Source organism: Oncorhynchus clarkii, chromosome 2 (assembly GCF_045791955.1).
Source record: "Oncorhynchus clarkii lewisi isolate Uvic-CL-2024 chromosome 2, UVic_Ocla_1.0, whole genome shotgun sequence".
Taxonomy (NCBI): domain Eukaryota; kingdom Metazoa; phylum Chordata; class Actinopteri; order Salmoniformes; family Salmonidae; genus Oncorhynchus; species Oncorhynchus clarkii.
In genome coordinates this window covers 38885600-38911236 of record NC_092148.1, presented here as the reverse complement: position 1 = coordinate 38911236, position 25637 = coordinate 38885600, and the positions used below count along the sequence as shown (strand labels likewise).

Here is a 25637-nt window from a genome sequence, read left to right as displayed (position 1 = left end):
GGAAGGTGTACTCAGTGTATATGAACAATTACTTGATAGTTTTGTATTACAGCATTAACATGCCTATAAATATATACCTGTGTATAGCATTAAGAATTGGCACTGATTATATAAAATGTATGCCCATTTTTATAGTGGAAGTGTAACAGCATTACTGCATGGCCTTGCCCCTCTGCATCCTTTATCGTCCAGGCCTTTTCTCCAATCTGGGCTTTCTTCCTTTCTCTATAGCGACGCTGTTTTTCAGCAGTACTAAAACCCATAATGAACAACTATTGCAAATGAGTAAATGGATTTTGATGTAACATATTTGACTTTTACACTGCATCAAGTCTTATTGGACATAGCTGAGAATTGATTGATGTTCATTATTATAGACCTGCTGGATGTAAAAACATTTGGGCGATTCCATGGTAACAGAGTGACACTGAGAATCACATTTTCACTTTAAAATGTATTCCAAGGAAAACCATTGATTGCAAAGTTTAACAAACCATACACCTATATGCAGGTCTACAATGAAAAATTGCCACTGAAAATTTTACTAAAACACATATACTTGAGCTTAGCCGTGGGAAGTAGGGGTGCTGAATCATGAAGAAAATGATTTACACTTTTTCTCCTCACAAAAGTTGTGCACTGGACCTTTACTAGTCCTATTTTAGCGGACCAATATAGTTTTGTTGAGTGGTATGGAGGTTTTTGAGTAGAGAGATCCACAGTAGCTACTGTCATTGAAACTGCTATGGCAGTGCTATGGCAGTGTCTGCTATGGCAGGTGGGTATTTTTTCATTCTTAGTAGATTTAATCTCAATGTTAATCTCAAAGTGCACCAAAGACTCAAGCCACCCTAGTCGTAGACTGTTCTCTCTGCTACCGCATGGCAAGCGGTACCGGAGCGCCAAGTTTAGATCCAAGAGGCTTCAAAACAGCTTCTACCCCTAAGCCATAAGACTCCTGAACATCTAATCAAAATGGATACCGACTATTTGCATTGACCCCTCTTTTACACCGCTGCTACTCTCTGTTATCTATGCATAGTCACTTTAATAACTCTACCTTCATATCACCTCAATTACCTTGACTAACTGGTGCCCCTGCACACTAACTCTGTACCGGTACCCCCTGTATATAGTCTCGCTATTGTTATTTTATTTCTGCTCTATAAACTACGTTGAACTTTTATTTCTTATTCTTGATTTTTTTTAAACTGCATTGTTGGTTAGGAGCTTGTAAGTAAGCATTTCACCGTAATGTCTACACCTGTTGTATTCGGCACATGTAAAAATTAAAAAGGAGAGCCGCACACTCTAGGAGCTCAGATGCAATAATTTAATAACCAATGTTTCGACAGACAAGTTGTCTTCATCAGGGTATAATGACAAACACTGCGGGGTGACTAGTTCATACAGTGTCAAGGACACACACAGGTGTCTGTAATCATGGCCGGGTGTGGCCTGTATTCGGTACATGTGGCCAATATAATTTGATTTGATATTGATGCATTTAGCCGTTAAATAATTGTATTATTTTGGGGGGAGGGCTACTAGGGTTCCCCTCCCTAATGTCCTCAAATCCTAGCAATGTCCCTGACACAGGTTACTGCACTTTGCAACAAATGGTTGTGTATTTGTAATTTCTCATGGATAGATATATTTAACAAAGGGTGGTATTGTAGCGATTGTCAGACTGATGGATGCGACGACTAGCGAGGAACTTTGTTGCGGTGCAGAGATTTTTTTAGTCACTGAACATTTGGACAAATCACGATTATAAAAAGTTTTCGAACTTCAAAATTTCATAAAGGAAGGGAACATTTTGCCCATACTTTGGCTGACAGTTTTTGTTTAGGGGGTAGAGACTTTGCTAGTCTCGTTAGCATCTTTTCTCATACATCTCCCCAAAAACCTAATCTAACATTTGATGCAATTGTGCAAGATTTTAGTTCTGTTTTAGTTTTCCTGTTTTGCACAAATAACATTTGATTGATTGATTGTTGGATTGATTAATTAAATATTGACTTATAAGAGACCCTCCTTTTTCAGCTCTTCCCCTTTGCCTCTTCCCTGTGCTAACCCCTTAATCTGAGGACAGCCAGGCAGGCCGTCAGTAACAAGCCAATGCTAAATGCTAGCTGACAGGACAGCAGCCAAAGCCTGGGCTCCCCGCATGTGCTAATCTGAGGGCTTTAACTAGAACACACGGCACTGAGAGAGAGCAGAGAGCAGGGCCGGCCAGCCTGATCTGCAACAAGACACAAATAGTCTGTCACACACACACACAAATACTCAGTCACAGACACACTGATGCAAAACCATATTGAAAAATCCATACACACATGCCCAAAACACACACACCACACATTCAGACAGAGGATTTCAGAGACAGATCGAGAGAGATGTGCTTATGTGAGGCCAAGACTGGGAACCAGAGAGGAGAATCAGCAAGGAAACCATGACAACCAGACAACCAGCCTCAGCAACCAACCCAGCATTTCTCACAGACCCAAACAGACAGTAAGCCTTTTCAGGGTTAATATGAGTGTAAGACAGGGTCTTAAAGACTGAGTGTGTGTGTGTGTGTGGGGGGGGGGGGGGGGGGTCTTAAAGGCATTAACGCCACTGCCAAGTGCACAGATATTTAACATTGGATGTCCACACTGCCAACATATACCAGCTACTAGGAACTAGCAGTGACGGGCACGCAGACACACACCAAGAGAAATGCCAGCAAGGACTGAAAACTAGTTCTTAAATGGCACACAAACACTATACACACACACACAAAGAAATACCAGCGACTACCTTACTGGCTGTCTCAAACACACACACACCAACTGATTGGCAGTCTCAAACACACCGATTGCGGGACTGTCACTCCTGCCATATATTATTGAGGCAACAAAGTGTGCTCCTAAATAAATGTAGCAATTCATTTCGCCAGAGAATGGAAAGGCAAAACGCTGTGACTGCCTCACAAATGGCACCCTATTCCCTATTTAGAGCAAAACTTTTGACCAGATCCCAGTGCACTCTTTAGGGTATCGGGTGCCAATCGGGACACAGATAATGTATGCGTTTACCATTCTCTCTGCTGTGTCCAAAGAAAGCTACCGTAAAATTCCAAATAAAATCAGGCAATAACTGATCAACAACACTCCACAGCACAGTGTGTGTGTTTTGTAAAATGGACCGTAGCTTCTTCTCGTTCTTTTCTTATTCGCCTCGCTTTAGAAGAGGTGAGACAAACACAGGCTGTGGATGCGCTGAGTTAGGGCCCAAATAGAACACAATGGAGTTTGACAGCGACCAAGCCTCCGCAACACATGCACACTCTAAACAACAACAAAAAACACATACAAGCACATGAAACTTTGTGATTTCAAAGGACCCAAATATTTCAGACGTCATTGAAGATACTTGAACTTATGGGTTCTCAAATACACCCACACAAACCCACATACACCCATTCAGACACACATTAACCCACCTCTAACTCCTCCTATGACCTTCACCCAGGATGGACATATTAAGAGGAAGGGTATAAGGGGGGGAGGAGTGATAAAATAATGAAGAAAATTATCAATAAAGTGCTCGAAGTAATAACCTCCAATCCGCTAGTCAGTGGCGTCCCAAATGGGACCCTCTTCCCTATATAGTGCACTATATAGGGAAGTGGGTGCCATTTGGGACAAAGCCAGTCAGAACTGACGAGCAAGACCACTTCACGCCTCAAGATTCTTCTCCCTACTACTCTTTCCACCATCATTAATCTGGGAGAATCCTTGGCTACATAAAATCACTCTAATCGATACTATCCCGCAGAGACCTTGTCTGATTTAACACACCACTGGGTTGCTGTATGAATCCCGACTGTGAAAAGAGAGGGATCGAGGGAGGGAAGAGGGTGTAACAGTCAATGACAGAGACCTTGGTTATGTAATATCTGATGAAGTGGCAGACAGAGCGAGGGGGGCTCATTCACTGTCAGATTCACTGAGAAACATGCAGGGAGGCCCAAGCATGAGAGTTCAGGACAGTAGTGTGTGTGTGTGAGTTTGTGTGTGAAGCAGCATAACAATGGCCTTGAAGTGACAAGTTAAAGGAGAGAGCAGTTCAGGGCTGTTTCTGTGTCTGTGCTCAAAGCAAAGGGCCTCGTTCATAAACATTGAGTTTGTCCAAAATATGCGTGAGCCACTTTTCACGCAAAAGTTGGAATTTATAAAAACCTAAGCTTGAAGTGAGAATGTGCTTATCCTCCTGCAAACTTTAGACCATGTGTATGCACAGTTCCTAGTGATTGAAGTATTGCATTGCAATTAAGGCAAAAGCAGCCTAGCCTTGTGCAGGAATATATGACTCATATTCATAAAAATAAAAAAGTTAACCAAATATAATAGCTGGATGGAATAAAGATGGAATTCCTCACCTTTTCTGGCTGTGATGGTTTCATACTCGCAAAATAGCCTATAGGCCTACAAAAGTTAAGATATAGGACAAATGGTAGCCTCTCTCATTTAATTGGACCCACTTCACAGTAGTAAATAGATAAGCTATTTCAAGTATTTTTCTCTATGCGATAAGAAGTGCAGTTGAATGGTAGAACACACGGTTCACCTTTTCCATTGACGTTTGTTGGCTACGTCTGAACACTAATGTCAAATTTCTCAATTCGACTGGTGAGTAAAAGGACAGGCGCTGTTATGCATGTAAAGATCTTCTCTCGTTTACATAACACACACTCAGTCATCTGTTCCAGCAATGCACTCCTGTTGCGGCAAGCAGGTTGGAATGCACATACACACACAGGTGCATGCACAAACAAAGCACACAGCTGCTTATTCATCCGTGTGTGTTTGTGTTGTGTCAGTATGCGTGTGTGTTTGTAGTGTATGTGAATGTGTGTGGGTTTTGTGTGAGAGTATCAGTGTAGTGTGTGTGAGTGTGTGTGTGCATATAGTGTGTATATATAGTCATCTAGATATAGTCAGTGCAAGTTAGGGTCCTTGCAGATTGTCCGGGCAACCATTTAATTAACTATTTAGCAGTCTTATGGTTTGGGGGTAGAAGCCGCCTCGGAGCCTGTTGGTCTGAGAGCCAATGCTCCGGTACTGTTTGCTGGTAGCAGAGTGAACAATCTATGGCTCGGGCAATAGTTTGCAAGTGCTGCCACATGCGTTGGAGCCGGAGTAGTACGATTCAATCTTAGTCCAGTATTGACGCTTTGCCTGCTTGATGTTTCATCGGAGGGCATAGCGGGATTCCTTATAAGCTTCCGGGTTAGAGTCCCCGCTCTTTGAAAGTGGCAGCTCTTCCCTTTAGCTCAGTGCGGATGTTGCCTGTTATCCATGGCGTCTGGTTGGGGTACTACGTACAGTCACTGTGGGGACAACGTCATCAATGCACTTATTGATGAAGCCAGTGACTGATGTGGTGGTGTACTCCTCAATGCAATCGGAAGAATCCCGGAACATATTCCAGCCTGTGCTGGCAACGCAGTCCTGTAGCTTAGCATCTGCTTCATCTGACCACTTTCTTAATGACTGAGTCACTGGTGCTTCCTGCTTTAGTTTTTGCTTGTTAGCAGGAATCAGGAGGATATAATTATGGTCAGATCTGCCAAATGGAGGGCGAGGGAGAGATTTGTACACGTCTCTGGGTATAGATTAAAGGTGGTCTAAAGTTGTTTCCCTCTGGTTGCACATTTGACATGCTGGTAGAAATTTGGTAAAATTGATGAGTTTCCCTGCATTAATGTACCCGGCCACTAGGAGCGCTGCCTCTGGATGAGCGTTTTCCTGTTTGCTTATGTTTGTATACAGCTCATTGAGTGTGGTCTTAGTGCCAGCATTGGTTTGAAGTGGTATATAGACAGCTACAAAAAACTATTGGTAAATAGTGCGGTCTATAGCTTATCTCAGGCGAGCAAAACCTTGAGACTTCCTTAAAATGTTGTGTTAGAGCTGTTGTTTACAAATATACATAGACGGCCACCCTTTGTCTTACCAGAAGCTGCTGTTCTATCCTGCCGAAAAAGCTTAACCCGCCAGCTCTATGTTATTCATGTGCAAGATAGGGTCCGTGCAGAACCTGGTTCCTCTAGGTTTCTTCCTAGGTTCCTGCCTTTCTAGAGAGTTTTTCATAGCCACTGTGCTTCTACATCTGTATTGCTTGCTGTTTGGGGTTTTAGGCTGGATTCTGTATAGCACTGTGACATCAGCTGATGTAAAAAGGGCTTTAAAAATACAGTACATTTGATTGAGTTGACTGACATACATGGAGTCACACTATATCTCTCTAACACACACACACACACACACAGGAGTGAAGATCACTGTCACAATTGCCCTAGGTAGGGCTGTTGCGATGACTGTATTACCGCCACACCGGCAGTTATGACCTCAGTCAAATTCCATGTGACCGTTGAGTCACAGTAATCTCATCCTATGCGCTCTGCACATGAATGCCGCTGATGCGTTAGTAGTACCCAACTCGCTAACGACTCCCAGATCGCAAATGGCCTGGTTCTCAGCCCGCTCTTGTCCCACATCAATACAAATGTGATCGAAAATAACACGTATTACCAAAACAGCATCATGCTTTTGACGCTCACCGTTCAGCTACATTGTGTGACCTCACTGTGATAGAAGTTGAACAAAAAGTTGAAACTGAATGGAAAACATGGTTGTTCAAAAAGTTCCGGTACAGCCCGTAGAAACATGCCAACCTAAGTATGGAATGTTTTTAACATAAGACTTAATTAATGTTCCAACCGGACAATTCCTTTGTCTGTACAAATTAAGTGGAACCTTTCACGTGAGCGCGCCAGACCGAGGCTGTGGCACTTTGCCAGACCACTCACTCAAAGAGCCCTTATGAGCTCCTCCTTTAGAGTAGAATCCTCAAAACAGGTTCTAAATACTGTTGACATCTAGTGGAAGCCTTGGGAAGTGAAACACAACTAATACCACCCTGTATCTTCAATGGGGGCTGAGTTGAAAAACTACAAACCTCAGATTTCCCACTTCCTGGTTGGATTTGTCTCAGGTTTTCGCCTGCCATATGAGTTCTGTTATACTCACAGACATCATTCAAACCGTTTTAGAAACTACAGAGAGGAATAATATCCTTCCTCTCCAATACTAATAATAATATGCATATATTAGCATCTGGGACAGAGTAGGAGGCAGTTCACTCTGGGCACGCTATTCATCCAAATGTAAAAATACTGCCCCCTATCCCAAAAAGGTTAAAATGGAGTGAACGATGCTGAATGGGTGTAGACAAAGAAGAGCTCTTCACTAAGTACCAAAAGGCCATTTTCTCAAAAGTGAGTTTACAAGTTTATCAGCTTTCAAAGCTGAATGACTTTCCCATTGTTCCTAAAAAATGCAGTGTATGATATAGCATTTTGTAGCTCCGAGTCTCTACTTTTATCCAATGTAAAACAACAACACTAAATTTTGCTACATAAGACCGATTTGAGCCGGTCGGTCACATATTATCACTTGATGAGAGAACAGTGTGTGCAGACTGAGGCAAAAGTCCCATCATGCAGCCCATAGGCCTATACGCTTTGATTTCTAAGATATTCTAAGGTTTGCATCATTCACAACTAATGTTGCTACATAACGCTAACTCTAGCATATATGACCTGCTTCCAATTTGAACTTTTATGCTCTACATTGCCACTTTATATGCGTACAGCTCTCGGGAACAGGAATAATATCCTTCCTATTTAATAAATCTCAGTTAAATTAGATTCTTACTATAAAATCATATAAAATAGTGGCACAGAATACATAACTATATCTTGTCTGCTAAATAAACTAGCCTACAGCCTAGGCTGCCATTGGAATGGTACATAGCATGATAACATACAGTAGGCTGACTCAGAATATACTATTCTGTTCTTCTAGGAATTCATTTTCTTCATATAATAAAGTTTTTTTTAGACCCGCTTCAAATAAATCATGGATTTATTGAGATGGTGTATATTAAATGGATTTAATATACTTTTTTAAATGTAGATGTTCCAAAGGTGTGCAACAGCAACTTCTATGCGTGGAGGCCTGGAGATGCTAAGTGTGTTTATGTTAATTAATGGTCAATTACTGAGAGACCAGAAGTCATTCACATGACAGTTGCCAGCTGACAAAATGTCATGACCGCCACAGCCCTAGCCCTAGCCCTAGGTTCCACCATGGTTCCGGCACTCGAGCACGACAACTGTATCAGTAGCTTCAAAATGGCTTCCATGATTCTGTGGCTTCAGTCCCAATCAGGACCCAGCCAAGCAGGAAGGCAGCATCTATGGATCCTTCAGGCCCCAGAAAACAGAGCGGCTAGAGCCGGAATGGCTCTGGTACTCAGGACACAGAAAAGCAATAAACCTGGAGGAGGACCCTCGTGTCTACATGGAGGGCTGGTAAAGAAAGAAAGAGACTGATATCGACAGAGACTGAGAAAGAAAAATAGAGAGATATCAAGAGGAAAGAGAGAGAGAGTAAGAAAAAAAAGACAGAGAAAGGAAAAGTGGGAGAGTGGTCTGTGATCCCTTGTAGAACGGTGTCATGGGTGTAGCTGTGTATCAATGTACTAGTTTAGTGGTGTATTATTGTAGACAATGTATCAGTGTGTTTGGTGTAGCACTATAGCAGTGTACTGTAGCAGCCTTGGTCCCCTGTGTACCATGTGAGTGTGTGAGTGAGAGCTGAGGGGACTTTAGCTGTGAAGGGGATTAGGCCAGGAAGCAGAGCTAGAGCCAGTGCGTGTGTGTGCGAGCGCGCATGCGTGTCCAGCCCTAATCACTTAATGAACAGGAACCAGCTCCATGGCTCAGTGCAGGCCAGCAAGACACCCTAGGCCTCCCTTCCACTGTCTTTTCAATTAATACCTCATAGCTTGGCTGGGACAGTCACCAGAGACAAGATGAGGCTGAGCAAAATTGTATCTCACCAGAGACAAGCTAATTGGCTGAAGGCAACCGTCAATCTTAACAAAGACACGTTCATTGGCTAAACACAACAGTCAATCTCACCAGAGACAAAACAAATAGTCACCAATCAGAGCATGGAACATTCACCAAAGTCCAACCCATTAGTAAAACCCTGTCGCTATTCTCACCTGTCAATCCCAGTGGACAGAAACTGTCACCTTCCTCATCAAAAACAATGCCATTGGCTGAACTCAGCCCAGTGACCATTTCCCGAGAGAGGAGACAGATTAACAAGGGGTTAAGGTCACAGTTATGAAAATTTAGGACACTAAAGAGGTCATTTCTACTGACTCTGAAAAACACCAAAACAACTTTGCCAAGGGTCCCTGCTCATCTGTGTGAACGTACGTGCCTTAGGCATGCTACAAGGAAGCATGAAGACTGCAGATGTGGCCAGGGCAATAAATTGCAATGTCGCACAATCCCTCCATCAGTGCTCAGACTGTCCGCAATAGGCTGAGAGGCTGGACTGGGGGCTTGTAGACCTGTTGTAAGGCAGGTGTCGCCCATGTCGCCTATGGGGACAAACCCACCGTCGCTGGACCAGACAGGACTGGCAAAAAGTGCTCTTCACTGACGAGTCGCGGTTTTGTCTCACCAGGGGTGATGGTCAGATTCGCGTTTATCGTTGAAGGAATGAGCGTTACACCGAGGCCTGTACTCTGGAGAGGGATCGATTTGTAAGTGGATGGTCTGTCATGGTCTAGGGCGGTGTGTCACAGCATCTTCGGACTGAGCTTGTTTTTATTACAGGCAATCTCAACGCTGTGTGTTACAGGGAAGACATACTCTCCCATCATGTGGTCCCCTTCCGGCAGGCTCATCCGGACATGACCCTCCAGCATGACAGTGCCACCAGCCGTACAGCTCGTTCTGTGAATGATTTCCTGCAAGACAGGAATGCCTGTGTTCTGTCATGGCCAGCGAAGAGCCCAGATCTCAATCCCATTGAACACGTCTGGGACCTGTTGGATCGGAGGGTGAGGGCTAGGGCCATACCCCCCAGAAATGTCCGGGCACTTGCAGGTGCCTTGGTGAAAGGGTGGGGTAACATCTCACAGCAAGAACTGGCAAATCTGATGCAGTCCATGGGGAGGAGATGCACTGCAGTACTTAATGCAAATGGTGGCCACACCAGATACTGACTGTTACTAGAGGTCAACCGATTAATCGGCATGGCCGATTTAATTAGGGCCAATTTCAAGTTTTCATAACAGTCTGTAATCAGCATTTTTGGATGCCGATTACATTGCACTCCATGAGGGGACTGCATGGCACGATGTTACGCGAGTGCAGCAAGGAGCCAAGGTAGCTAGCATTAAACTTATCTTATAAAAAAACAATCAATCTTAACATAATCACTAGTTAACTACACATGGTTGATGATATTACTAGTTTAACTAGCTTGTCCTGCGTTGCAAATAATCAATGCGGTGCCTATTAATTTATCATCGAATCACAGCCTACTTTGCGAAACGGCTGATCATTTAACAAACGCATTCGCGAAAAATAACTGTCGTTTCACCAATGTACCTAGCCATAAACATCAATCCCTTTTTTTAAATCAATACACGAGTATATTTTTTAACCTGCATATTTAGTTAAAAAATTAATGTTAGCAGGCAATATTAACTAGGGAAATTGTGTCACTTCTCTTGCCTTCTGTGCAAGCAGAGTCAGGGTATATGCAGCAGTTTGGGCCGCCTGGCTCATTGCGAACTGTGTGAAGACCATTTCTTCCTAACAAAGACATTAATTATTTTGACAGAATTTTACATAATTATGACATAACATTGAAGGTTGCGCAATGTAACAGCAATATTTAGACTTATGGATGCCACCCATTCGATAAAATACGGAACGGTTCTGTATTTCACTGAAAGAATAAAACGTATTGTTTTTCGAAATGATAGTTTACGTATTTGACCATATTAATGATCTAAGGCTTGTATTTCTGTGAATTTATTATATTATGATTAAGTCTATGATTTGGTATTTGATAGAGCCGTCTGCCTGAGCGGTGTTAGGCAGCAGCAGGCTAGTAAGCATTCATTCAAACAGCACTTTCCTGCCTTTGCCAGCAGCTCTTCGCAATGTTTGAAGCACAGCGCTGTTTATGACTTCAAACCTATCAACTCCCGAGATTAGGCTGGCAATACTAGAGTGCCTATAAGAGCATCCAATATTCAAAGGTATATGAAATACAAATGGTATAGAGAGAAATAGTCCTATAATTCCTATAATACCTACAACCTAAAACTTCTTACCTGGGAATATTGAAGACTCGTGTTAAAAGGAACCACCAGCTTTCATATGTTCTCATGTTCTGTAAGGGTTTTCCTCCTCTTCGTCTGAAGAGGAGAGGCGAGAAGAATCGGAGGACCAATATGCGGCGTGGTAAGTGTCCATGTCGTTTTTTAATAACAAAAATACTGAACACTATGAAATACAAAAACAATAAACGAATACGTGAAATGACAAAACCGAAACAGTACCGTGTGGTGAAAAACACAGACACGGAACTACCACCCACAAACAAACAGTGAAACCCAGGCTACCTAAGTATGATTCTCAATCAGAGACAACTAATGACACCTGCCTCTGATTGAGAACCATACTAGGCCGAAACATAGAAATCCCAAAAACATAGAAATCCCAAAATCATAGAAAAACAAACAGACTGCCCACCCCAACTCACGCCCTGACCATACTAAATAACGACAAAACAAAGGAAATAAAGGTCAGAACGGGACATGTTCTGAGCAAGGAATTTAAGCGTTAGCTTTTTTACATGGCACATATTGCACTTTTACTTTCTTCTCCAATACTGTGTTTTTGCATTATTTAAACCAAATTGAAAATGTTTCATTATTTATTTGAGACTAAATAGATTTTTATGAATGTATTATATTAAGTTAAAATAAGAGTTGTTGGGCGGCAGGTGGTTAGAGCGTTGGACTAGTAACCGGAAGGTTGCAAGTTCAAACCCACGAGCTGACAAGATACAAATCTGTCGTTCTGCCCCTGAACAGGCAGTTAACACACTGTTCCTAGGCTGTCATTGAAAATAAGAATTTGTTCTTAACTGACTTGCCTAGTTAAATAAATCGGTATCGGCTTTTTTTGGTCCTCCAATAATCTGTATCGGAATTAGCATTGAAAAATCGTAATCAGTCGACCTCTGACTGTTACTTTTGATTTTGACCCCCCCTTTGTTCAGGGACACATTATTCAATTTCTGTTAGTCACATGTCTGTGGAACTTGTTCAGTTTTTGTCTGTTGTTGAATCTTGTTATGGTCATACAAATATTTACACATGTTAAGTTTGCTGAAAATAAACGCAGTTGACAGTAAGAGGACGCTTCTTTTTTTGCTGAGTTTATATGGATGCCCCTTTCTAAAAAAATAGTCAGGGAATATCCACGTCGGACTCCTCAGAGTTATGAATGATAAGACTTATTTTATTTCAGCATTTTGGTAGATTTGTTATAGCATATGATGTCAGTGGGACATGGTAAATCTTATCTCATCCTTAGCTTCTGTTTGATGGATATCAAATATGTAACGGTGATTGTATTGTCTTATGCAGTTTGATTCTAGTACTGTACTTGTGGATATGAAACTACTCTCTCACAGTGTAAGTGTGTGCGTGTGACCTGCACTTTTAACATCTTAGCATGACTCCCACTGTCCACCCTGTGTTGATATTGAGTTTATATTGAATCATATAGATTTACAACCCAGTCTTCTAATTAAGGCACTAGGCAGGGTTACTTTGTGTTTATACAGATTATTGGTAACCAACTATGTAGCAGTGGTCTGCTAGGTGTAAACATAAATAGAGAGTGTATGTGTGCATCTCAGCATTTCCATGCTATGGTTGTCTGTCTTTGCACATGTCTGTGTTCCTGTCTATGTGTGTGTAATTCTGCATGCATGCATGTGTTGCATCTTTGCAGCTGGACTATGTGTGTGTATGATGGTGTTTGGTTAGCGTGTGGTGTGTTAGCCCAGAGAAATCCCACTCAGATAAATGATAGTGTGCTGTTGCTCTATTAATTGCCTACCATCTGTAAGCTGTTAGTGTCTTAACAACCGTTCCACAGGTGCATGTTCATTAATTGTTTATGGTTCATTGAACAAGCATGGGAAACAGTGTTTAAACCCTTTACAATGAAGATCTGCAAAGTTATTTGGATTTTTACTAATTATCTTTAAAAGACAGGTTCCTGAAAAAGGGACATTTCTTTTTTTGCTGAGTTTACATAGCCTGTGTTGTAGGGTATAGTTGCCCCTATATGCTGATCTTGGGTCAGTTTTGCATTTCCCCTTCCAATGGTAAAGATGCGGATTGGGTGAGGGGAAGCTGATCCTAGATCTGTACATAGGGGAAACTTAGCCCAGGAGTCAGAGCATACAGTATCAAGCGTCACAGCAGGACCGGCTGGCCTGGGTAGGAGCTGTGACGCCTGTTGTGGCCGCTTTAGACAACAGATGGACAGAGAAAATCTCTCTCTCTCATTTTTGGGGCAGCGCACAGAGCGTGTTGCATCACTCTCCCCCTCTCATCTCTGCCGGGTAGGGTCTGCGCCTGCCTTTGGGTCTGTTCCCAGCACCACGCTGCTGTAGCAAGTCACTGACTGCAAAGGACTCTAGCAAACATCCATAGCTACTGTAGGATAAACCTAATGACATCCATCCATATACGTGTATTTCAACGAGACAATAAAACAGAAGCCTTGGTGAAACAAGAAGGCTGCTGGTCATTTATGTCAATCTCTGCTAAAAAAGACCACCAAAATAGACTTCTGCATAGCCTTTATTATCTATGACAGGTATAGCCTATACAGACTAAAACTAATGCGTTCGTATATGATCCTTTAACATGTCAGGTATTTAGCCTTGATATCCACTCCTATTTGACAACGGAATATAGCCCTTAAAATCAACCGTTGAACAGTTTGCCTCCTTCCAATACCAGTCCTATACGCTGGGCATTCTATGGGAGAGCTCACCATGAACAAATAAACAGCCAGGAGAAACGTTGCGTTGCCTACTAAGAATAGATCAAGGTATCAAGGCAGATCAGGATTAGCTCTGCGTTGTGTGCTGAAATCACAGGACACACTGAAAGGCAATAAGGCGGACAATGAGGGAGCAGGGAACAAGTTCGTTTTAAATCACACACACACACACTTTCGCTGTGCGAGGACTGGAAACACACCCAATCTCGACCAGGGCTTCACAAACAGAACGCATATCAACTGAGCAGCCAGCATCATAAGCGCCCAAATACCCTCTCCTATCCCGCACACTGTTCCAGCACAATCGTGTGAGAAGCACTGCGCTCGAAAACAAAAACCCAAATTCGTTTAATAGGGGGGCAGATAATTGTCCGCAAACACAATCATCAGCTTTGTCAACCCACCAGACGAAATTAACTCACTGCAGAGAGCGGTCCGACAGCCCAGCCTATGCCATGTTTATGCAATTAGTGAAAGCGAGAGAGGTGGATACCGTTAGGTTATGAGAAAGCTCAACCAACCTGTCTGTCCTTTGCCGAGCGTCTTTTCCAAGCGATACGGTCCCACGTAATTGGCATGTTGAGCACCACTGTTGTCTTTCCCAGACGATGACATTTTGATTGGCGAAAAAAACACTTTGCAAATAAGCGCAGTTGCAGTTATTCCGAGAATAACACACAATCCTCTTGATCTTGGCAGGTCCAGGCGTTATTTTTTTACTCCACAAACCCACTTGCCTATCCTCCCGTCTCTCTCTCGCTCTGCACTCACTCGGACTCTCTCTCTCTCTCGCGCTGTTTGGGTACGAAGGATTCTCTCTACCCCTTTCCTCGGTTTCCTGCAGATGCACGGAGAGTGCTTTAGCCTAGGATCCGAAAATCATTGTTGGTTGAGCCTGCAGTGCCAGTGTTCGCCTGTCGGGATGCGGTTGGAACACTCGCTGAAAGTGCAGACAGGGAGGTCCGCAGCATTTTTAGAATGATTGACAGGGAATCCGAACAAACACATAGCTCGAAAACCCTGCCGCACCACCCACCTTGTTGCTGAAGCAACTTCTATTTGCAACAATAGTTGCAGACATTTTATGAAATCTCAGGGAGACACATTTTTTTCCACAGTTTTCACTTCAGAGTCTCAGACTCTCAGACCAGTATTCCTCTTAAAATGTAAATTGATTAATCATACCGTAGGCTACATTCTGAGTTTCTGTTGTATGGTATTGTCAATGTTTTCCAATATCTGAAAAGTGTAGTAAGCATGGGCCTATAGGTGCTATTGAATGTAATAAATCTACTACCACGGTACCAGCATTACCATTCAGTTCTAATTGAATTTGCCACCCACAATTCCCACATCCCATGAAAATGTACCTCAACAAAGCAGCAAGGTCCTCCTTTGAACCCATATAGCCTGGGAACGGTGTTGTGTGTGCGTGTCAGCCCTGGGTTTAATTTCACAACCCACTGGTCTAAGACCTGTGACTGTGACCTGGTCCTGTGTCGGCCGACACCCTGAGAGGTGCAGGTGTCAGGGGATGGACGCCTGTCCAATGTCATGCTTTTCAGGTCTGACAGCACATGCACAGACACACTTATGCACAAGCACACAGACAACATTTCATATGGAAATGAAGAGGAGTAGCAGGCGCAGTGGCCATGTGTGTGTTTGCTGTTCTACTCCATTCAATTTAAATAAAAAAATGGAAAAAATAATCTGACATGGAAAATATATATATCTGACATGGAAAAGATATATATCTGACATGGAATATATATATATATATATATATATATATATATATATATATATATACACACATACCCAAACAAACCAACACACACACACAAACAAACCACACATTTCATTGCAAAAAAATATATATATATACAGTGGGGCAAAAAAGTATTTAGTCAGCCACCAATTGTGCAAGTTCTCCCACTTAAAAAGATGAGAGAGGCCTGTAATTTTCATCATAGGTACACTTCAACTATGACAGACAAAAGGAGAGAAAATAATCCAGAAAATCACATTGTAGGATTTTTAATGAATTTATTTGCAAATTATGGTGGAAAATAAGTATTTGGTCACCTACAAACAAGCAAGATTTCTGGCTCTCACAGACCTGTAACTTCTTCTTTAAGAGGCTCTTCTTGTCCTCCACTCGTTACCTGTATTAATGGCACCTGTTTGAACTTGTTATCAGTATAAAAGACACCTGTCCACAACCTCAAACAGTCACACTCCAAACTCCACTATGGCCAAGACCAAAGAGCTGTCAAAGGACGCCAGAAACAAAATTGTAGACCTGCACCAGGCTGGGAAGACTGAATCTGCAATAGGTAAGCAGCTTGGTTTGAATAAATCAAATGTGGGAGCAATTATTAGGAAATGGAAGACATACAAGATAAGTGGGATAATCTCAGTGGGATAATCTCCCTCGATCTGGGGCTCCACTCAAGATCTCACCCCGTGGGGTCAAATTTATCACAAGAACGGTGAGCAAAAATCCCAGAACCACATGTGGGGACCTAGTGAATGACCTGCAGAGAGCTGGGACCAAACCGTCAGTGGGGCGGCAGGGTAGCCTAGTGGTTAGAGCGTTGGACTAGTAACCGGAAGATTGCAAGTTCAAATCCCCGAGCTGACTAGGTACAAATCTGTTGTTCTGCTCCTGAACAGGCAATTAACCCACTGTTCCTAGGCAGTCATTGAAAATAAGAATTTGACTTGCCTAGTTAAATAAAAGTAAAATATAAAAACTACGCCGCCAGGGACTCAAATCCTGCAGTAACCGGACGTGTCCCCCTGCTTAAGCCAGTACATGTCCAGGCCCATCTGAAGTTTGCTAGAGAGTATTTGGATGATCCAGAAGAAGATTGGGAGAATGTCATATGGTCAGATGAAACCAAAATATAACTTTCTGGTAAAAACTCAACTGTTTGGAGGACAAAGAATGCTGAGTTGCATCCAAAGAACACCATACTTACTGTGAAGCATGGGGGTAGAAACATCATGCTTTTGGGCTGTTTGTCTGCAAATGGACCAGGACGACTGATCCGTGTAAAGGAAAGAATGAATGGGGCCATGTATCGTGAGATTTTGAGTGAAAACCTCCTTCCATCAGCAAGGGCATTGAAGATGAAACGTGGCCGGGTCTTTCAGCATGACAATGATCCCAAACACACCGCCCGGGCAACGAAGGAGTGGCTTTGTAAGAAGCATTTCAAAGTCCTGGAGAGGCCTAGCCAGTCTCCAGATCTCAACCCCATAGAAAATCTTTGGAGGGAGTTGAAAGGCCGTGTTGCCCAGCAACAGCCCCAAAACATCACTGCTCTAGAGGAGATCTGCATGGAGGAATGGGCCAAAATACCAGCAACAGTGTGTGAAAACCTTGTGAAGACTTACAGGAAACGTTTGACCTCTGTCATTTCCAACAAAGGGTATATAACAAAGTATTGAGAAACTTTTGTTATTAAATATATATATATATATATTTATATTTCATAAAACGCCATGATATCTTCAATGAAATCGTTGAAAATACAACTTTCCGAAATACAACTCCTCTAATCGTCAAGGCGAGAATGGAGTTCGTTACGCATGCGATATCAAACAAGGAATGGTGCTCCAACCCAAAACCATTACATACTGGCGTTTACCTCATTTCATTGGCTATCTACCCAGCTAGATTTCAAGAAGATCAGTGGTCATTGGGCAGAAATACAGTCCATCAACGAAGCTTCGCTAAAACGATTGGTGCGCCAGGTAGTCATTGCTCGTTGTCTTCAAATCAGTTCACTTCGGTCAATACTCCCTGCAAGAAAAACACTGAAATTTGGCTGTGTTGCAAACATCCAGAGGAATGCACTGAAACCAACCATGACTAGATAAACAATGTTTTACCGTGTGTAATTACGTCGAATGCTCCATAGAAAATTGATAGAGATAGAATTCACGGCACAAACAGGTTACAAAATGTTTCGATTTAACCTATAAAAATTGATTTTATCAAAGAAAACGGCACTTCATTTGATCACTGGGACCTTCAGGAAGAGAAATAAGAGCAAGATATCAGAATATAAGTCATAATTTTACCTTCAGATGTGAATGTGTAAAAACTGTCATGGCGGAAAATGTTTCTGTTGTTGATTGCTCTTCTCAAACAAAAGCATGGGATTTGTTCTCTGTAATAGCCATTTTAAATTGGAAAACGTAGTTTGATTACCAAGATTCTAATCTTTTGAAGGGTGTAAGACACTTGCATTTTCAAGAATGTTTAATGTTACGTTGTTTTTTTAGTTGGTACTCTGAAATTTCCCCTAATGTTGATCCCTGTACAGGGATCGCAGCCATAAAGGTGAAATAATATAAAATTAAAATGAATAAAAAACAGCCTAGAACTGGATGACCTGCCCTTTCTAATCTTATCACTTCCCCAGCTCAAAGTGTGACTCTTGAATGCATGTCTAATGCCTGCATGGCCTGTGAAAGCTTGATTAATTCAGTTCCTAACAGTTAATGTAATTCACTCCAGAATATAATAGCCACTGTACTAACAGGACCCCTGCACTTTTTACTACCTGTCAAGGTGGGGGTTATAATGCCTGTATATAAACACAGTACATTAACCACACTATAACCACACTATAATGGGCTCCTGAGTGGCACAGCGGTCAAAGGCACTACATCTCAGTGCTAGAGGTGTCACTACAGACACACTGGTTCGAATCATTATCACAACCAGACGTGATTGGGAATCCCATATGGCAGTGCACAATTGGCCCAGCGTCGTCCGGGTTTGGCCGGTGTAGGCCGTCACTGTAAATAATAATTTGTTCTTAACTGAATTGCCTGGTTAAATAATTTAATTCAAAAATAACATTGTTCATTGTGTCTTCATGAAGTAGGATAAGTGTAAATATTGACCTGTCAATGCTATAATTTTAGGCTATTATATAAGCTTTAAAGCAGGAACATAAGAACATTATAGCAATATTCCATCAGATTTGTAAGTTAAAACATGTTTGAATCTTTGCCATTCTTGTTGTCTTCACAGATTTAGACAAAACATGTTGATGTTATTACATGTATGTCCATGTATTGATTGTACAGATGAGACTGAGAAGACAATGGCTGCTGAGAGGTACACATTCCTTGCAGGTGTGCTGCCTATAAGTTTGCTTCTCCAGTCACAGCTATGAATGTCCCTGAAGTAGATTTGCAGTTCAAATACACCTACACAATTACACACACAGGAGTCAAAAGATTTAGACGAACCATTGTTTTATTTTCAAGAACATTTTCTGCCATGGTTCCTAAAAGGGAGGGGAAAAGGCAGTTTCAAAGAAATGAACAATAAATGTTAAATCAATGAATAGTATTTAATCTATAAACATCTAAATAATAACAAAATCTTTATATAAAAAACAAACTGTCTGTTAAATACAAGTTAGAAGTCAAAGAAAAAGTGTATCTCAGAACAATGACATGCTATTTGGATAAATCGAATGAATGACAAGAAAATTACTCAGAAATCTAAACCATTAATTTCTAGACAACGTTACGAAACTAATATATGCATATTAGAGCCACTAAATACAGTCTAAGCACAACAAGGCCGACTTCTAATTCTGACATCAAGTAACAAAGTGCCATGGTGCTGAAATGGACAGCGACTCATGCACAAATAGCAATGGAAACGTCCCGTTGTGTGAACTCAGGACATGATGAAGGAACAATTCAGTACAGTCTCCTTCAAATTCTTATCACTGGCAGAGACATTGTTAGAAACAGTTTTCGTAGATCATATACTTGGGCATTTCTTGCAATGGTAAATTAAAAAAATAATTAATATCACTTCTATTTCATATGACAGCTTTTCAAGTTTGCCATTACATTTTTATGCGATTGCATGTTCATTTTAACTACAAATTTATGTACATGGGATTATTCCAGGGTTAATAAAGTTGGATGGTAAGATGGGTCAGTCAGTTTGTTTATTGTAGTCATGGTCATAAATGCAAGGCAAAATGTCAGTAAGGGAAAGTCAATCAAATCAGCATCTCATTCAGTTCACATACCTTGTAGCGAGCTATTGCACAATGAATAGCTGTACCCAGAGACGTAAATGCATAATACAGTACCTTCCAAAAGTATTCATGCCCCTTGATTTATTCCACATTTTGTTGTATTACAGCCGGAACTCAAAATGGATTAACTCGATTTTTTTCTCTCACCCATCTACACACAATACGCCATAATGACAAAGTGAAAGGATGTTTTGTGAAATTTTTGCACATTTTTTGAGAATGAAATGCAGAAAGATCTCATTTGCTTAAGTATTGTCACGAATCCCACCGAAGTCAGTCCCTCTCCTTGTTCTGGCGTCATTCGTCGGTCGACGTCACCAGCTTTCTAGCTACCCGTCATGTTCGTTATACGAATGAGACCAAGTCGCAGCGTGGTATGTGTACATTCTAATTTATTAAAAGAATGAACACTGAACACTGAACAAACTAACAAAACAACAAAACGAACCGTGAAGCTAATATGAATAGTGCACCAGGCTATGAATGAGAACTAGAGACACTGTGCGGATCGCTGCATAACACGGTGCCTGACCAGTCACACGCTCCCCACGGTAAGCACGAGGAGTTGGCTCAAGTCTCCAACCTGATTCAGCCAATCTCCTCGTGTGCTCCTCCCCAATTTGTTTTATTGGGGCTGCCTCTCTGGCTTCCGTGCTAACCGTGTCCTCTTGTATCGTCACCGTTCCTCCTGCGCTATCGCCACCTGCTTCCATGGCAGGGTCTTGTCCCCTGCCATTACCTCCCCCCAGGTTCAGGATGTCCTCCACGCTGCTTGGTCTTTTTGTGGTGGATTCTTCTGTCACGTTCATTATACGAATGAGACCAAGGCCAAGCGTGGTATGCGTACATTCTAATTATTAAAAGAATGAACACTGAACAAACTAGCAGAACAACAAAATGAACCGAAAAGCTAATATGAATAGTGCAGACAGGCAACTAAACATAGAACAAGAACCCTCAAACACCAAAGAGGAAATGGCTACCTAAATATGATCCTCAATCAGAGACAACGAGAAACAGCTGCCTCTGATTGGGAACCATATCAGGCCACCATAAACATACAAATACCTAGACCTACAAAACCATAGACATACAAAAACCCTAAACAATACAAAACCCCTAGACAATACAAAAACTAGCGTATCCACCCTAGTCACACCCTGACCTAACCAAAAAAGGCCGTGACACTACCGCCGATTTTCCATTTGTTTTGTCTTTGTTTCACACACCTGTTAACAATCCCTCAATCACCTGTTCATCATTTAACCCTCTGTTACCCTTGTGGTTTTTGTGAGTGATTGTTTATTTAGTATGTTTCGGTCTGTCATGGTCTGCGTGTATTTGTTACTTTGTATATTCTCATTTTTGAGTAAAGTAGGTTTGATTACTCATATCTGCTGTCCTGCTCCTGATTATCTACACCAGCTACACCTAGGACCCATTACAGAATCACTCACCCGAAAAATGGAGTCAGCAGGAGCAGACGCCCTCCCTGTTCCAGAGGAGGAGCGCGTTCAGCAGCAAGCGACCATGTTGCAACATCTGGGCATTGCCATGGATCGCGTGCTACAGACTATGGATCGTTTGGAGAGAGGAGGTTTTTCAGAGCCTCCACCAGCTCCACTACAACAGGTCTCACTGTCCACCGCTCTTTCCCCTTGTCCCAGTGGGATTCAACTCGCGCTCCCGAGGGAGTATGATGGGACGGCTGACGGATGACAGGGTTTGCTACTACAGCTAGAGCTCTACCTGGCGACCATTCACCCGGCTCCTTCGGGGTGTGTCCGCCCTTGTCTCCTGCCTCTCAGGCAAAGCACTGGAGTGGGCCAATGGTGGGAGGGAGATGCGGCGTTGGATCATTACGCAGAGTTCACCCGCTGCTTTCGTGCAGTGTTCGACCACCTGAGACAAGGGACAAGGAGTGCGCAGGATTTTGCCTTGGACTTCTGGACCCTGGCCGCCAGCGCGGGATGGGACGACAGGGCCCTGATCGATCACTACAGGTGCAGTCTGTGTGAGGACGTTCGTCGGGAGTTAGCCTGCAGAGACACCACCCTCACATTGGACCAGCTGGTGGACCTGTCCATCCGGCTGGACAACCTGCTGATTGCCCGAGGACGTCCGGATCGGGACCTGTCAGTTCCACCCCACAGCACCTCTGCTCCGACGCCCATGGAGCTAGGAGGTGCTGCACTTAGGGAGACCGGAGGAGGGGCCATTCCCTGCACCATCTGTGGCCGCAGAAGGCACACTGCTGGTCGGTGCTGGAGGGGTCCCTCAGGGAATCGAGGCAGCAGGCAGGGCACTCTTGTGTCACTCCTGGTGAGTCGGCACCAAGCTCACCCAGAGCCCCCTGTTGCTCACATGTTTGTGTTTGTTTCATTTCCTGAGTTTTCCCCGCATTTCAGCATAAGGCACTAGTAGATTCAGACGCAGCTGGGAATTTTATTGATCGTTCATTCGATCATAGTTTAGGGATTCCCCTTGTTCCTGTGGATATGTCTTTCCCTTTGCACGCCCTAGATAGTCGACCATTAGGGTCAGGGCTGATTAGGGAGGCCACCGCTCCACTTGACATAGTTATGCAGGAGGGTCATGAGGAGAGAATCAGTCTCTTCCTTATTGATTCTCCTGCATTTCCCATGGTGTTGGGCTTACCCTGGTTGGCCTGTCATGACCCCACTATTTCATGGCAACAGAGGGCTCTCAAGGGATGGTCACGAGAGTGCTCAGGGAGGTGTGTGGGGGGTTTCCATCGGTGCGACTATGGTGGAAGGTCCAGAGCAGGTCTCCACCGTGCACATCCCCTCAGAGTATGCCGATTTGGCTCTCGCCTTCTGTAAGAAGAGGGCGACTAAATTACCACCTCATTGACGGGGAGATTGTGCGATAAATCTCCTGGTAGAAGCAGCACTTCCCAGGAGTCAGGTGTATCCTTTGTCACAGGAGGAGACGGTGGCTATGGAAACATATGTCTCCGAATCCCTGGGGCAGGGATACATTCAGCCCTCCACTTCACCTGATTCCTCAAGTTTATTTTTTGTGAAGAAGGATGGGGGTCTGCTCCCGTGTAGTGACTATCGAAGGATCAATCAGATCACTGTGAGGTATAGCTCATCGCCCCGTGCGATCAAGACGATGCGCTTCTTCAAAGTTCAAACTCAGTTGCGCTTACAACCTGGTGCGTATCCGGGAGGGGACGAGTGGAAGACGGCATTTAGTACCACCTCAGGGCACTATGAGTACCTCGTCATGCCATACAGGTTGATGAATGCTCCATCAGTCTTCCAGGCCTTTGTTGACGATTTTCCGGGACCTGCACGGGCAGGGTGTGGTGGTGTATATTGATGACATTCTGATATACTCCACTGCACGCGCAGAGCATGTGTCCCTGGTGCGCAAGGTGCTTGGTCGACTGTTGGAGCATGACCTGTACATCAAGGCTGAGAAATGTCTGTCCTTCCAACAGTCCGTCTCCTTCTTAGGGTACCGCATTTTCACGCCAGGGGTGGAGATGGTGTGTGACCGCATTTCAGCCGTGCGTAATAGGCCGACTCCCACCAAGGTGAAGGAAGTGCAGCGGTTTCTGGGGATTGCCAACTACTACCGGCGGCTTATCCAGGGTTTTGGTCAGGTAGCAGCTCCCATTACCTCACTGCTGAAGGGAGGACCGGTGTGGCTGCGGTGACCGGCTGAGGCAGACAGGGCTTTTGGTCATCTGAATGCTCTGTTTACCTCGGCTCCCGTACTGGCTCATCCGGATCCCTCTTTGGCGTTCATAGATGAGGTGGACGCTTCCGAGGCTGGGATAGAAGCCATGCTCTCTCAACGCTCGGGCACGCTACCAAAGCTTCGCCCCTGCGCCTTGTTTTCGAAGAGGCTCAGCCCGGCTGAGCAAAACTATGATGAGGGGGACCGGGAGTTGTTGGCTGTTGTCAAGGCTCTGAAGGCGTGGAGACATTGGCTTGAGGGGGCTAGACATCCTTTTCTCATCTGGACTGACCACCTCAATCTGAAGTACATCTGGGCGGCGAGGAGACTGATCCCTCGCCAGGCAAGGTGGGCTATGTTCTTTACCCGTTTTGTTTTCACCCTCTCCTACAGACTAGGTTCCCAGAACGCTAACACAGACGCACTATCCCGGATGTATGACACAGAGGAGCGGTCCATGGATCACACTTCCATACTTCCATCCTCTTGCCTGGTGGCACTGGTGGTATGGGAGCTTGACGCGGACATTGAGCGTGCGTTACGCACAGAGCCCACTCCCCCCTGTGTCCAGCTGGGCATCTGTACGTTCCGTCTACTGCCCCGACCGTTTGATCTATTCGGCCCATAAGTCACCCTTCTCTGGTCATCCTGGCGGACGGTGCGTTGCCTTCGTGGGAAGTACTGGTGGCCCACCTTGGCCAAGGACGTGAGGGTTTATGTTTCCTCCTGCTCGGTGTGCGACCAGTGCAAGGCTCCCAGGTACCTGCCCAGAGGGAGGTTCCACAACAGCCGTGGTCGCACCTGTCAGTGGACTTCCTGATGGATCTTCCGCAATCACAGGGCAACACCACGATCCTGGTCGTTGTGGATCGGTTTTCTAAGTCTTGCCGTCTCCTCCCTTTGCCCCTGATCTCCCTACGGCCCTACAGACTGCGGAGGCCCTGTTCACTCATGCACTACGGGGTGCCTGAGGACATCGTATCTGATTGGGGTCCCCAGTTCACGTCCAGGGTCTGGAGAGCGTTCATGAAACGTCTGGGGGTCTCGGTCAGCTTCACCTCAGGTTTTCACCCCAAGAGTAACGGGCAGGTGGAGAGAGTCAACCAGGATGTGGGTAGGTTTCTGCGGTCATATTACCAGGCCCAGTCGGGGGAGTGGGCGGCGTTCATCCCCTGGGCAGAGATGGCGCAAAACTCCATCACCTCTCTCCTTTCCAGTGCATACTGGGGTATTAGCCGGTTCTGGCACCGTGGCATCAGAGCCAGATCGAAGCTCCTGCGGTGGATGAATGGTTCAAGCGCTCGGAGGAGACCTGTGACACCGCCCATGTGCCGGAAGCTGGGTCCACGGTTTGTGGGGCCATTTAAAGTCCTGAGGAGACTGAACAAGGTATGTTACAGGTTACAGCTTCCCACAGATTATGGTATTAATCCCTCATTCCATGTGTCTCTCCTCAGGCCGGTGGTGGCTGGTCCACTACAGGAAGCTGAGGTGTGGGAGTTTCCTCCGCCCCCTGGACATCGAGGGAGCCCCGGCGTATGCTATTCGAGCTATCCTGGACTCGAGACGTTGGGCGAGGGGCCTTCAGTGGAGTGGGAGGGGTATGGTCCGGAGGAGAGATTCTGGGTGCCGGTGGAGGACGCCCTGGACCCTTCGTTGCTGCGAGGTTTTCCACCGTCTCCATCCGGATCGCCCTCCAGGTCGTCCCCGAGGTCAGTGTCGCCGCGCGTCAAGGGGGGGGGGGGTACTGTCACGAATTCCGCCAAATTCGGTCTCTCTCCTTGTTCGGGCAGCGTTCGGCGGTCGACGTCAAC

The 25637-nt window shown here is 44.2% G+C and overlaps 1 protein-coding gene across 1 annotated transcript in view; it reads right to left on the bottom strand.

Annotated features, from left to right (window-relative positions):
- LOC139367884 (BR serine/threonine kinase 2a) overlaps positions 1-14794 on the bottom strand; it is a 497374-nt gene extending 482580 nt beyond the window's left edge. The window contains exon 1 of the mRNA XM_071106247.1: positions 14545-14794. Coding sequence (XP_070962348.1) covers positions 14545-14638 — 94 coding nt within the window. The 5' untranslated portion in view covers positions 14639-14794. The remainder of the gene's footprint in view (positions 1-14544) is intronic.
- Between the last annotated feature and the right edge of the window lie 10843 nt (positions 14795-25637).